This window comes from Melitaea cinxia, chromosome 16 (genome assembly GCF_905220565.1).
Source record: "Melitaea cinxia chromosome 16, ilMelCinx1.1, whole genome shotgun sequence".
Classification (NCBI taxonomy): domain Eukaryota; kingdom Metazoa; phylum Arthropoda; class Insecta; order Lepidoptera; family Nymphalidae; genus Melitaea; species Melitaea cinxia.
In genome coordinates, this window is record NC_059409.1 from 7,306,701 (window position 1) to 7,320,351 (window position 13,651).

At 34.3% G+C, this 13,651-nt stretch overlaps 1 protein-coding gene across 1 annotated transcript; it reads right to left on the minus strand.

Moving 5' to 3' along the window:
* Nucleotides 1-4,829: 4,829 nt before the first annotated feature.
* On the minus strand, nucleotides 4,830-11,886 carry LOC123661168 (UDP-glycosyltransferase UGT5-like). Its single transcript, XM_045596155.1, has 4 exons — nucleotides 11,053-11,886; nucleotides 9,887-10,109; nucleotides 8,085-8,301; nucleotides 4,830-5,360 (listed from the first exon to the last, which is right to left on the minus strand). The coding sequence occupies exons 1-4, from the start codon at nucleotides 11,869-11,871 to the stop codon at nucleotides 5,045-5,047; spliced, it is 1,575 nt and encodes a 524-aa protein (XP_045452111.1). The 5' UTR covers nucleotides 11,872-11,886; the 3' UTR covers nucleotides 4,830-5,044.
* Nucleotides 11,887-13,651: the final 1,765 nt, after the last annotated feature.

Here is a 13,651-nt window from a genome sequence, read left to right on the forward strand (position 1 = left end):
ATAGATATACACAGTAACTCAGTGGCACGTGTGCCTCGCAACTCCACACACACGGCACTGGAGCTAGTTCCCGTCGCACACATAACACCACCGTCCACTACTTACTACACCACACTCTACTTTTGTTTGTTAATAAATAAATAAAATTGAAGTGTCTATTTGTAATATTAAAATAACCGATTTTTAATAAAGGCATATGAATGTATACGGTACATATACCAAAATAACGTTTTTTTTTTACAAATTTTGTCTGTCTGTCTGTCTGTTTGTTCTAATTAATCTCTGAAACGGCTGGACCGATTTTTACGGGACTTTCACTGGCAGATAGCTGATGTAATAAGGAGTAACTTAGGCTAATTTTATTTTAGGATTTTATTTATTTTATAAGTCTACGAATTGAACAATAACTTTTTTGTTAAATTCCACGCAGATGAAGTCGCGGGCACAGCTAGTATTATATAACTACCGTCACACAACTCCGTTTCTAAAATATCATTCAGCAACCATCATCATCATTACAGCCTATCACAGTCCACTGCTGGACATAGGCCTCCATGAGTTTACGCCAAAAATAGCGTGAACTCATGTGTTTTGCCCATAGTCACCACGCTGGGCAGGCGGGTTGGTGACCGCAGTGCTGGCTTTGTCGCACCGAAGACGCTGCTGCCCGTCTTCGGCCTGTGTATTTCAAAGCTAGCAGTTGGATGGTTATCCCGCCACCGGTCGGCTTTTTAAGTTCCAATGTGGTAGTGGAACTGTGTTATCCCTTAGTCGCCTCTTACGACACCCACGGGAAGAGAGGGGGTGGCTAAATTCTTTAGTACCGTAGCCACACAGTACATTCAGCAACCAAGTTTCTGTGAATGATAAAACATTATAATCGTTTATTACTATATTACATATTGGTTCATAGGTCATGGACATTCTGATAGCAGATATTTAGATTCATATTACTCAAAAAATTACGACGATGCGTTGGTGCAACGGCCACAGTACTGGTTTTTGGCTATTACGTTGGCGGTTTCGGGTTCGTTCCCTACCCAAGATAAACATTTGTATTGGCTATACAGACATTTGCCGTTGTCTGGGTATTTTGGCAGTCTTTTTGGTTTTCCCATCGTGTCTCCAAAAGCACAAAAACCGTCGGCCAAACACACAATATATTTATATTAATAATATATAATATTTTAGAAAACTTTATGCTGTGGGATCAATAATTTCTAGTAGTCCCACTGGCCAAAATTTGACCATAATTTTAACCACAGACTTTAAGAATAAACATAATTGTGTTTGCTCGCAAACCAAAAAAACTGACTTTATCATTACATCGACAAGTAACACAACGTAGGTAGACGAAAAAATAGTAAAGTAAATACGCGTTATCAAAGATTACTCAAAAAGTGGACAGAAGATTTCGATCAAATTTAAATAGGACTACAAGACAAGGGCGGCTTTTGACTAAAACATGAGTCACCAAAATCTGTACACCCAGTGAAAAGTTAAGCGGTATAATCGTTTCTAGACGTCTTTCCAGCGTGCTTACCATACTCAACAACCTGTGTCAGTTATCGTCACCTGCTGGATGCAATGATGATGACGGTGGTTGTGCCTATAGTGAAGAACAGGACGGGTGATGTGGCAGACAGGTCCAATTACAGGCCTATATCCCTAGCGACAATCATAGCTAAGGTTCGGGACAGTCTGCTTGAAACGCATTTAAAGAAAGCTACTAAAATTCACGACGCTCAATTCGGCTTTAAATCCAAATTGTCAACGAAGAGCGCGATTATATGTCTCAAACTGACTACGGTACTCATCATGGGCCTTTACGTCTATTCCAGACGATTTAAACGGTGTCTGAAAAGCATTTTTCTGATGGCTGAGCCGATACGGGAGCGGCAGACTCCACCACACAACGAACAAGGAAAAGATGCGCTAGTGTAATTGATGTTGCTGTTTTGATGTTTTTTGTTTCTCCTGTCCGATAAGAGTCCAAACCAGGCTTCATCATGATGTTGTTGACCATCCTTCACACTCTTCCGCCATTGGTCTCTGTTCTCGGCTAATTTTTCCCAGCTGTTGTAATTTATGTTAAAAGCGACACACACAGTTTTTTGGGGTTTATGGACATGGAAAACAAAGTGCATGCTTCGGAAAATTTGTCCATGATTGTTTGAAGCTCGAGAACTGAGCTTGCCACAAAAGCTGCATCATCGGCAAATAACAAAGAGTCAACGAAAAGATCATGACGGTTTCGTTTAACTTGAAGCAGTGAGATGTTTAATAGTTTTCCGTCTACTGTTGTATGAAGGTGGATACCCTGTTGGCTATTGTCGAAAGCAGTTCTTAGGATAATCGAAAAGAATATACCAAACAGGGTAGGAGCCAACATGCAGCCCTGACGGACACCCCTACGCATTTCGAACTGATCCGACGTTTGGCCATCAAAAACTACAGCGCCCTTCATATCCTCGTGAAAAGATTGAACGAGGCTCAGACTTACTATTTTTAAAAAGCTTAATTAAAGATACTTATCTGAATTGTAAGATGTTTACTCTATTAGATTTAGTTATCTGTTAATGCGCTGTAAATAATTATTCAATTTTATATTTATGATAAACCATTACCTACTTAATAATTAATGTAATAGGTATATATTTATTTGTGTATTTATTTATATAACAAGGTTCCACAAAACCACCTTGGAACTTAAGAAGCCGACCGATGGCGGGATAACCATCCAACTGCTGGCTTTGAAATACACAGGCCGAAGACGGGCAGCAGCGTCTTCGGTGCGACAAAGCCAGTACTGCGGTCACCAACCCGCCTGCACAGCGTGGTGACTATGGGCAAAACACATGAGTTCACGTTATTTTTGGCGTAAACTTGTGGAGGCCTATGTCCAGCAGTGGACTGTATAGGCTGTAATGATTATTTATATATGTTTATTATATATTTATATTATTATTATTATTATATTAGTTATTAGTTATTATTATTATAATTGTAGGATTCACTTTGTTTTGCCTTTTCGATGCCTACTGTTTTGTTCAAAATCTCCTCTACCCCAAGGTTGTCTGGAAGAAATCGCTAACGTAGCGATAAGACCGCCTTTGTGCATATTATTATTTTATAAGTTTTTATTTTTTAAGATACCTATGTACTTTTACTTTTATGCACAATAAAGTATATTTTTTCTTCCTCTTCTTCTACCTAAGATTATTACATAAGATAAGACAAAAATAATTAAATTCAAAAGACGTTTATAATTCATGATTGTTCAGGGACGAGCTCTTACGCAGACACTATCATATCGTCGATTTTTGGGTGGCTGTGTATATATTATATAAGGCTGATAGTTGATTGCCGCTAAACTAGACGTATCTTGAAGTGAAGAATGTGTTTTATCCTCATATCGCAAAAGTATGTTTTTCTTAAAAGTATGTGTTAAATTTTATTTTTAAGTTTTTGTGTTTTTGCATATTAAATAAATAGTATTACATTTTTGTTTGCATCTGTATGGTAAAATTAAAGTATGTATTACTGAAATTACTGTATTTAGCACAACTGTTCATCTGTGTTGTTCGCACGATAGCTCTGCGCTGCGAGCGGTATTACCAGACTGCTAAAACTACCGCTTTAGCGTACAAAAGTTGATAATTCTGGTATCTGGTATCAAGAGATCTAAAATAAAAAGAACATACATATCAGACTCTAAAATTATATAAAAATTTATTGTAGAAGTTATTAGGGAAGTGGGAGCTACGTAAACATGCTAGGCTAAAAGGCTAAAGATAAAACAATAAAAATATAACTTCATGCTTAATTTGACACTGGCAATCTGTAGTTTTTATAAGTGTGGAGCAAAAACCACACAACCAACCCTTAAAGCTTAACGAATGGTAATAATGACTCGTGTACCCAGGATCAAGTTTTTAGGAAGAAGATTTACGGAAATAGTTCAGTGCTCCCATTACCAGATTGCTCTTATTACCCAGCGTTCCTCTAATAATATAGTTATAAAATTCTTCTGCAATACATACGACCAAAATATAGTCCGGCCACTCAAAGAATGCATTTCTGACAGGTCGTGATCGATTAGGCGATGTAACTTTGAACTGGCGTACAATTTACGGCAAAATTTTAAATATCTTTTATTTACCTTATTAACGAGTGATAACATTAAAATTTGAATAATTATGCCAAGTTACAATAAATGTATTAATTTTGGGCTAAAATTATTACAATTACTTAATTAACAAATATAAAAACAATAGCTTTTAAAAGTCAAACCACGTCAAACGGCGCTGTTTCAAGGTTATGTCAACTGTTTGTTTTTGTAGTGATGTGACAAAATAACAAGGCAATTGTAATCGAATATTCGCAGTATGAAGGAATTGAGTAGAAACTTTGTGTTATGTCTGAGGACTTCAGGCATCGATGTAATGCAAGAACTCCTAGAACGTGATAACGTGTTGGGGTAGGAAGAAGATGGAAAACGGGACCGAAGGTAGGAGGGAGAATTTTGGTCATGGAGTACCTATGTTATAGAGAAAAGAAAAGATGTGCATATCACGGCCAAAGTGAAGTGGGAATTACTTAAGCTTAGAACGAAATTAGGAGATGTGATAATATTTACGTAAACTAAAGATAAAACGTACCTATCGCAAGATTTTATCGACGCTCTAATCTATTAAATTGCTCTTGTGTCATATCTATAGCACACATCTGCATAGTCGAGGATTATCATTATGCAATTTTCGTTAGGTACCTATTTAATACGAAATGATTAACGTTTTACAGTTAATATACTTTTAAATAAAATGCAATTTAGCTAAAAACGTAAATAATTTAATTTTATTAATTACAAAACCAGTCTAATGTTTCACTTAACATTAAGTATCACTGCTTTTACAGTTAGATTACACGTGCCTCAGTAGATAGCACGTAATTACAACTGGCTTAAAGAAGTAAAAGAAGACATATTTTCACGTTTTTCCCGACTTCCTTATTTTTATAAATTAATTAGTAAATAATGATACTATTACTCAAACTTTACTCGTTTCCTTCTTTGCTCTTCTGTTACTGTTTCTACTGAAGGTTCATTTGGACAGCAGCAACAGCAGCACAAACTAAGAATTTTATACAGAACGTACAATAAAACATATATAACGAGGCCAAGGAAAGCCAAAACATCTAATTGTAGCTGTTGGTACCAAGGTACACCAGCAGATGTCACTACTAAGTTAGGAGCTCCGTTGTATCGTGCTACGTATTCTATCCAATAGATGGCGCTTTCTAACGGTGTCATTGGGCGGTCGTGCCATATTCGAGACACATGCTTTGCTTGTTGTTGCCACCTGAAATTAATACAACTTTTTTTTAATATATAGGTAAGCCATTAATTTCAAGTTGAGTTAAATTTATCATTAGCTTCTTTTATCGTAGATAACATATTTATTGGACTTAATTTAATTCAGAGGAGACTAGATTAAACGAACTTATCAACTAACAGATATTATTATTTATCACGGCCGTTCTGTTTATTGACAATTCGACTAATTTAGTAAATTATGAATATAAATAAATAATTCGGACTATCATCTTATAAAATCACTTGATAATAATTTATGTTTTTAAAAATTGTTTTTCTAATAATGAACCATGTCATGAAAATGTGTTGTACCCTCAAAATCATAAATCAAAAGTATCAAAACAACTCTTTTGTCTTCTAAGTAGGTAGTTAATTTATATGCCAAAAGTTACACATCTTCGACAACGACAAACGTATCTTTGAATTTACTTTTGCAAGGATTATTAATACCTATTATCGCCGCTCTATTTAAACCTTTTATAATACCCAGATAATCGAGTCTTCATTATATTGCATTCATTATTGTTATTTGTTAACATGTTATTACAAATAGTGTACTTGTGATGAGCATGCAATGTAAGTTTTTGCTTTAAATTTCTAACGAAAGAGACCGATATCCAAGATACAGGCTATGCCTAGTTTAGATGTCATGATGAAATTTTTTTTTTAACATAATTTACCATTACATACCCATGGGTACAAATATAAACTAATTTCGTATCCATATTATTTTGAAGAGTTTTTCTTATTAAAAATTGTAAACTTGAGAAAATATATTAAAAACGATAAAAAATATATTGTAAACTTATTATGAAAATAATTCATAATTATTTTCTTTTCTTGTTTATTTTAAATTTCCCATCCCAACGTTTACGGGACAGCCGCAAACCGTGACAAGCATCTGTGAAGTGTTACATCAAAGCTTTCTACTTTCTACAGATTTATGCAAGAACCACTCGTTTCGTAACACGTAACCCTGCTAGTTTAATGCTCATATCACACTCTCTTGTATTCACTTTGTAACACTGCAATAACGTTATTAAAAATAAAAATGATACCTATCTTTTAATCGTAATATTATTTAATTGTCTTGAAATAATGTTTATATTTGAGATCCTCTTTTTATTTTTTAAGATATTTTACTCAAAATATATTTTATTTAGGTATGTTATATATTTGTTGTCTGTTAAAAAGTAAAAAATATAGGTATATGAAAAATAAAACGTAGTTGATGGTTTAATATCTTGGGTCAATATCATCGTCAACATGGAAACGACGATGATGTAACATAATCGATCTTAGATTGGAGAATAAACTTCACTGTTGGTTGAAGACTTTTATTTCGTGTTTTTATTATTTTGTTTTTTCAATGTTGTAAATTTATAAATGTATTTCTAATATATTTAATATATAAAATTCTCGTGTCTCGGTGTTTGTAATTAAACTCCTCCGAAACGGCTTGACCGATTCTCACGAAATTTTGTGTGTATATTGGGTAGGTCTGAGAATCAAATAACATCTATTTTTCATCCCCCTAAATGTTAAGGGTAGTCCACCACAATTTTTCAGATAAATTATTTATTTTTTAATTTATTATAATTTAGCGTTGAAAAATACATAAAACCTAAATTTTCACCCTTCTACCACCAATCCCTATTTTAAAATAGCGTTTAGCGGCAAGACAACGTTTGCCGAGTCAGTATCTATACATTAATACGTGAAGTTTTTACTTTATACCCCTTTTTACAAAAATTGCGTGAACGGAGGAGTATGAAATTTTGCACACTTATAGTTTATATAGAGAAGGCTTGCAGAATGCTAATATTTTTTTGAAATTATGCAAAAAAAATACATTAGATCAATAAAAAAACATTACACACACTATGATGTATTTGACACACACACACATCTATACTTACACTCTTTTGTCTAATGTTCAAACTTATAATTTAAATTAGTATTATGGTAAAATAACGCTTTTTTATAGAGAAATTATTGGAATTTAATCCGCACCATGTGCATGTGCTGTGTGGCTATGGCACTAAAGAATTTAGCCACCCCCTCTCTTCCCATGGGTGTCGTAAGAGGCGACTAAGGGATAACAAGGTTCCACAACCACCTTGGAACTTAAGAAGCCGACCGATGGCGGGATAACCATCCAACTGCTGGCTTTGAAATACACAGGCCGAAGACGGGCAGCAGCGTCTTCGGTGCGACAAAGCCAGTACTGCGGTCACCAACCCGCCTGCCCAGCGTGGTGACTATGGGCAAAACACATGAGTTCACGTTATTTTTGGCGTCAACTTGTGGAGGCCTATGTCCAGCAGTGGACTGTATAGGCTGTAATGATGAATCCGCACCATATACTTCAATTGCTGGTTGGTGGACATCATGTATGTAAAATTTTCCGACACATTGACACAAAGTTTAGCAGTGCTAGCACAGCACAGGTTTAAAGCCGCAGCTACCTGGTATCGAGTTACATGCTCTATCCATTGACAATAATCGTATTTACAATACGTAACGTACGAGGTAATATGATCTCTCGTTTGTTGTTATATCACACGTTATATCACACGTTAATCACAACATAAAAGACGTTTGAAATTAAATTCAACATAGAAAATGATGACAACTATGAAATGTAGTTAAAATTAAACTAAACTGTTTTACTAATAAATAAGGAAGGAGGTAACAAGATCTGACTCACCTTGGATCTAAAACATCGTTGATGGCGTCTAGTAGTAAATCTTTTCGTATATTTTCATAATTTACTACAATGGCGACTCCAGCATCTACCAGGGCGGCAGCGTTACCGAACTGGTCACCGAATAAAGGAATAGCTATGACCGGTTTGCCGGTGTCCAAGGCTTCTATTGTGCTGAGTATTCCCGCGTGAGAAATAAATGCTTTCACATTCTCGTGTCCTGGAAATCATAACCAAACACATAAATCATGTTACTATCATGACTGTAATGTTAATCAACCTTGATGAGAACGGATAATATTTGGACACTTAGATAATGAATAATGATCATGATATTGAAAATATTTAAATAATATCATGTTAGATATTGATGATATATCATAGTTTAATTATGAAATCTTTTTATCGTGTTTTGAAATAAAATTTACAATTGCAAACACCATTACATAAGCACTGTCTATCGCAGGTTCGATTCCCGGTTGGAGTGGATATTTGTAATTGTACTAATATTTGTTTTCGGTCTGGGTGTCTAGATCATTTCTCATCACTGAAACTCCACAGCATTCGCTCTTATATAGAAAAGTTCACGACCGACGTTGATATTGCTCAATTAATTTTAGCAATTTCACCAATGTAATGTCTTACAGTTTGTTATTTATATTGTAACACTACATACATTCTGATTACTAGATGTAATATTGATTATTTTGACAGAAAAAAGTAAGTATACGAACTTTTAGCCTCCTTTTAACTCTTAAAACCACATGATATTAAAAATATCAAGGTGCATCATATCAAAGTGTTAACTGTTATCGACATTCTAAATATCAATTTTGTTATATCTAGTCCCAGAAATAAGAAGATCGGAGGGAATTTCAAGAAAATATTTTTTCAACTTCATCATCGTCATCATCATTTCAGCTTATTGCAGTCCACTGGTGGACAAAGGCCTCCACAAGTTTGCGCCTAAAATGGCGCGAACTTATGTGTGTTGCCAATACCAATATTCTATTAATATAATAAGTAATATTAATAGGTATTTAATACCATTTTTACATACCTATAATAGCTAATATAATACGTTTATTGTACACACTAATAAAAATTTTCTATTATGTCCTACAGAAAATAAGAAAGGTCTACAGTGCCTTCCATGTTACACTATTAGATTTATCATACGAAATATAGACAGTCCGATACGTCACCTAAGTAATGTTCGTCAGAGACAACGCTCTACGAAGTTGAAATTAGCCGATTATCTCATTCCAAAGGTCGATTTGCATTATTTATGGCTGGGTATTTTATTTTCGTGGCGTATTTCGTTTCATATTGGACAATGCGTTGACCCAACAGCCATAGCACTGGCTGTTGCGTTGGCAGTTGGAGGTTCGATTCCTGCTCACGATATACATTTGTATAGGCTGACAGATTTTTGTGATGGTCTAATCGTTTGTGTTTGTGTATTTTGTGTCTCCCCGGACACCCGAAAGAGGAGAAAATTCCCGTCGCCGCGTAGCCGTTGCGTGTGAAGTATTAATTCATATTTTAAACTCATAGTATCTAAAAAATGGTTACTGAATGATTGAGCGACTAAATTAAGAGCTTTTTTGAATCTCAGTGCGTATCACTATTTAATTCGTCTATAAACTCAACTGAACGTGAAATTATAAATTCAGCCATACATTGTTTCTTATTGATACTTAATCTATATATAGATTGAAAGTATCATTAGAAACTCAATACTTAAACGTTATTTCATTAAATGTACATTGAAAATGATTCTCTCACTGAAATTCAATACTTACTTAAGATATCATATTGTGGGAACCATCTCATAGTCATAACGTTTCTTGGCAGGTTCTCTAGGTTCGCTCCATCCCATTTGAAAAGTACTCGAAGTGGCAATTTTCTGAATGTTGATACTAGTTCATTTAATTTTTCTATAGGAAGCGTCGAGTCCTTGACGGACGAACCCAAGTTTACGTAAATAACTCCGTGTTCCGCTTCGTTAATGAATCTCTCGATTTCCTGTAATTGTATTACCTGGCTATGAAATTATTTAATTTAAATTTATATATTTTACTGAGCACAAGTTGTAAGAGGTTGGCTTTAATTCAGCGTGTTACATAGGTAGGTATAATGTCAATAAGATTAAATATCATATTACTTTGTCAACTATCACAATTTTATTAATATTGCTATATTAGGTATAATATTACAGATATCTACTAAATATATTAATTGTGGTTGTTAATGTCATTCTCCTGACCTTATCATTATACCGTGGGAATTTTTATTACAATATAAAATGTGCTAATGAGTAGACAGGGAAATGCATGATTCAATATAATATTTCAAACATAAATGTATAAACAAATTACGATAATAATGTTTATACACAGCTGTAGCCTACTTTAGACTAATAAATAGAAAGCTAAAAGCGATAATTGTGTTTGATCGCAAACGAAAAAAAAAACAACTTCAATCACATCGACAAGTAATTCAACATGAGTAAATGAAAAAAAAATTAACAAATGCACTAGTCGTCACTACGATTTTCGAGGGTTTCCCTTGATTTCTCTGGGATTCCATTATCAGATACTAGTTTCCTTATCATGGTACCATACTTGGGATAGCTCCTTTCCAATAAAAAAAGAATTCAAAATCGAAATCGGTTCATAAACGACGAAGTTATCCCCGAACATACAATATATATACGGTTGAATTGAGTAACCTCCTTTTTTTGAAGTCTATTATAAAAAGATAACACGTTGTTAATAAATGTTTATTCATCATTGTATGAAAATATTAGATATAGATTGTTAGTTTTGTCCTGCAGCTTAATCTTTGAGTTTAAAGCATATACGTGCAGAATACGAGCTATCTATATACCAAAAATACTTAATGCTATTGAGAACTTACATATTTTATGAACATAAATTTCTTAACCTTTTGGTTATGTTTAACTTACCGTTGGTATAACTTTCGGTGGCCTAATGTGTATTCCGCCAATGTCAACAATATTATCTGGACGTACAACGCCTCCAAAAACTGATTTGTACGTGTTTACAAACACCAAGCTGGCGTTCGATGCGATGTTTTCCAACGTCGGCACATCGTCCCCTAAATATTTATACAGGTACACGTGATCCGTCACTTGGGATCCTATGTAATACACCCAATTAGTAATATGATACAACACATAGCTTTTTACTCGTTCAAAGAACCAAGGTTTCTTCCCGTATGGCAGCAACGACTGCGGAACGTGTGCAGGGTTAAAATTAATCCCTAACCTACTGTAGTGCCACGGATGAAGCGGTTGAGGGTTGAAAGCGATGTATGGCGCAGTTAAGTTTGCGGCCAACGCTAGTCCACAATCACTATTATAAGATTCCGTGATTATGACGTCAAAGCGAGGCCGAGTTCTTATCATGTGCAACACCTGATTATTATTCACAAGCGTCTTGCAGTCATCGTTGCCAGCTTTAGTAGACACTAACGTTTCAAACGGCACACGTGAAATCTCATTCACTATAACTGATTCGAACGACAGTCCTTTGTAAACTTGTTTGTCACTGAGTAATATCTCTCGATAAGTAGCCGGCGCATCTGGCAATTGAAAGTGGCTAATGAGAGTCACATCGTGGTTTCGATTCGCCAGCTCTCTGAATAAATCCCGGTATGTGACATAATTGTTGCGGTCCAGTGAAGGGAATATGCCAAGTATTTTGTAGCTTTGCGCCGCGTATATTTGAACGGCGATGTAAAATGTGAATATGTATTTATTCATTTTCAACGTACGTTCGTTTTGCGGCGTGGTTCCGTGATTACTAGTGCGTTAATGGAAGCTTGCGTATCTACCTAATAATAGGTAGATGGTATGAGGTAATCGTTCCGCTGACGCTGTGGACGCTGTAGTAATGTCGAAAGAGTCAAAAATATTCGGTGACTACGCGCGGCGTCATTGAACATGACCTCGATTTCTATAATAAATAAGTAAGATATACTGCCGTATCTTTTTACGCTACTGTACAACGACCGGCAACCAGTAACTAAATAGAACAAAATTATATTATGCACGATAATGATTGTTTGTATACATACTTCTAATTAATAACAATAATTGAGGAGTGGCCTTTTCATTTTCATCCGCCCCTTGTAAAGACAATCCTCAATTACAGTATTTCTATATTCTTTATTGCACTTAAAAACACATTCGAAAAAAGTGTGTGTGTCAGCTCCGACGCATGACTGGAGATTTCTCCTTCAGACCGACTGTCTAAATAGAAATAAAAAAGGCTTACTAGTCTAAGAAAAAGATTAATACAATATCAAATGGTAAATAAACGAATCAAATAACACCATCTATCGATGATAAGTTGCGACGGGATGGCGTTATTACAAAATGTCGTTACGCCTTTAAACTTTACATGATAGATGGCGTTACAAGAAACGTAGCGAGGTCATTCGTTCAGTTGATTTTACTCCTCTTATTTTTTTTTATACCAGGTGCCTTATATGAAAATCGACTCTTAAAGAGTAAACTCTATCAAAATCCGATATTAATATAATGGCAGTTGGCAAGGGTGAACTTGTTTCTAAAAGTGATCTCTACCAGCTTACATAATGTATTTTATTACTATGGAAACAAAACTTTTAATTATTTTATTTCTTATGTGTAATATGTATTATAAAGCTGATGAGTCTGTTTGTTTGATCTAATTACCTTAGTAGGTTAGAATCGAAAAATTCTTTTTGTATTCTGGATAGTCCATTTCATGTTGAAATGTAAATAATATTTGTTTTTTTTTTTTAAATTAACGCAACTAAACTGCGGGGCGCAACTAGTGCATCTATATAAATATAGTGTGAAGATAATTTAAATTGCCTCATTTATTATCTTTATATTATTTAAACATTTATTTTCGTAATATTAAATTGAATATATTAAGGTTAGTAACGTTAATATTAGATCAATGCTTATATATACCTTTCAAAATGGTAAAAAGTAAAAGAAAAAAATATATAGTAGGATGAAACCGCTCAAAATTTGCATTTTTTGAGAACATTTACTATAGTAATATATATTTTTTATACCACCAGAAAGTAGATATTAAATCTCGAACAAAAAAAAAGCTGACCATTTTTTAAAAAATTAGGGTGCTTTACCATATTGAGGTTAAAATAAGGCAAAAAAATAAATATTTTAAATAAAAAAAAATACAGTGTGTTTGGGACATAAGAAGACAAGTTTTCACCAAATTGCGTTAAAAAATGGTAAAGATAAAAATAAAAATCAAAAACTTGGTTTTTTTGAATTTTTCACATACATTTTGAGGTTATGTGAAAAAAGTCTAAATACAAAAGCTATATTATATCTTTTTATTACTCACAACTTTGCTGTTTAACTTTTTTCCATAGGACTTGTAGTTTAGCCGGAAATCAAGATAATCCGCTTTTTACCCTTAACCCTTTTTTATTCACCATGCAAACCACATTTGATTGCAATGAAACAGCGCTCATTTGGATGTAAAATTTATTTATTAAACGTATGAGGGTGTAAATAATTA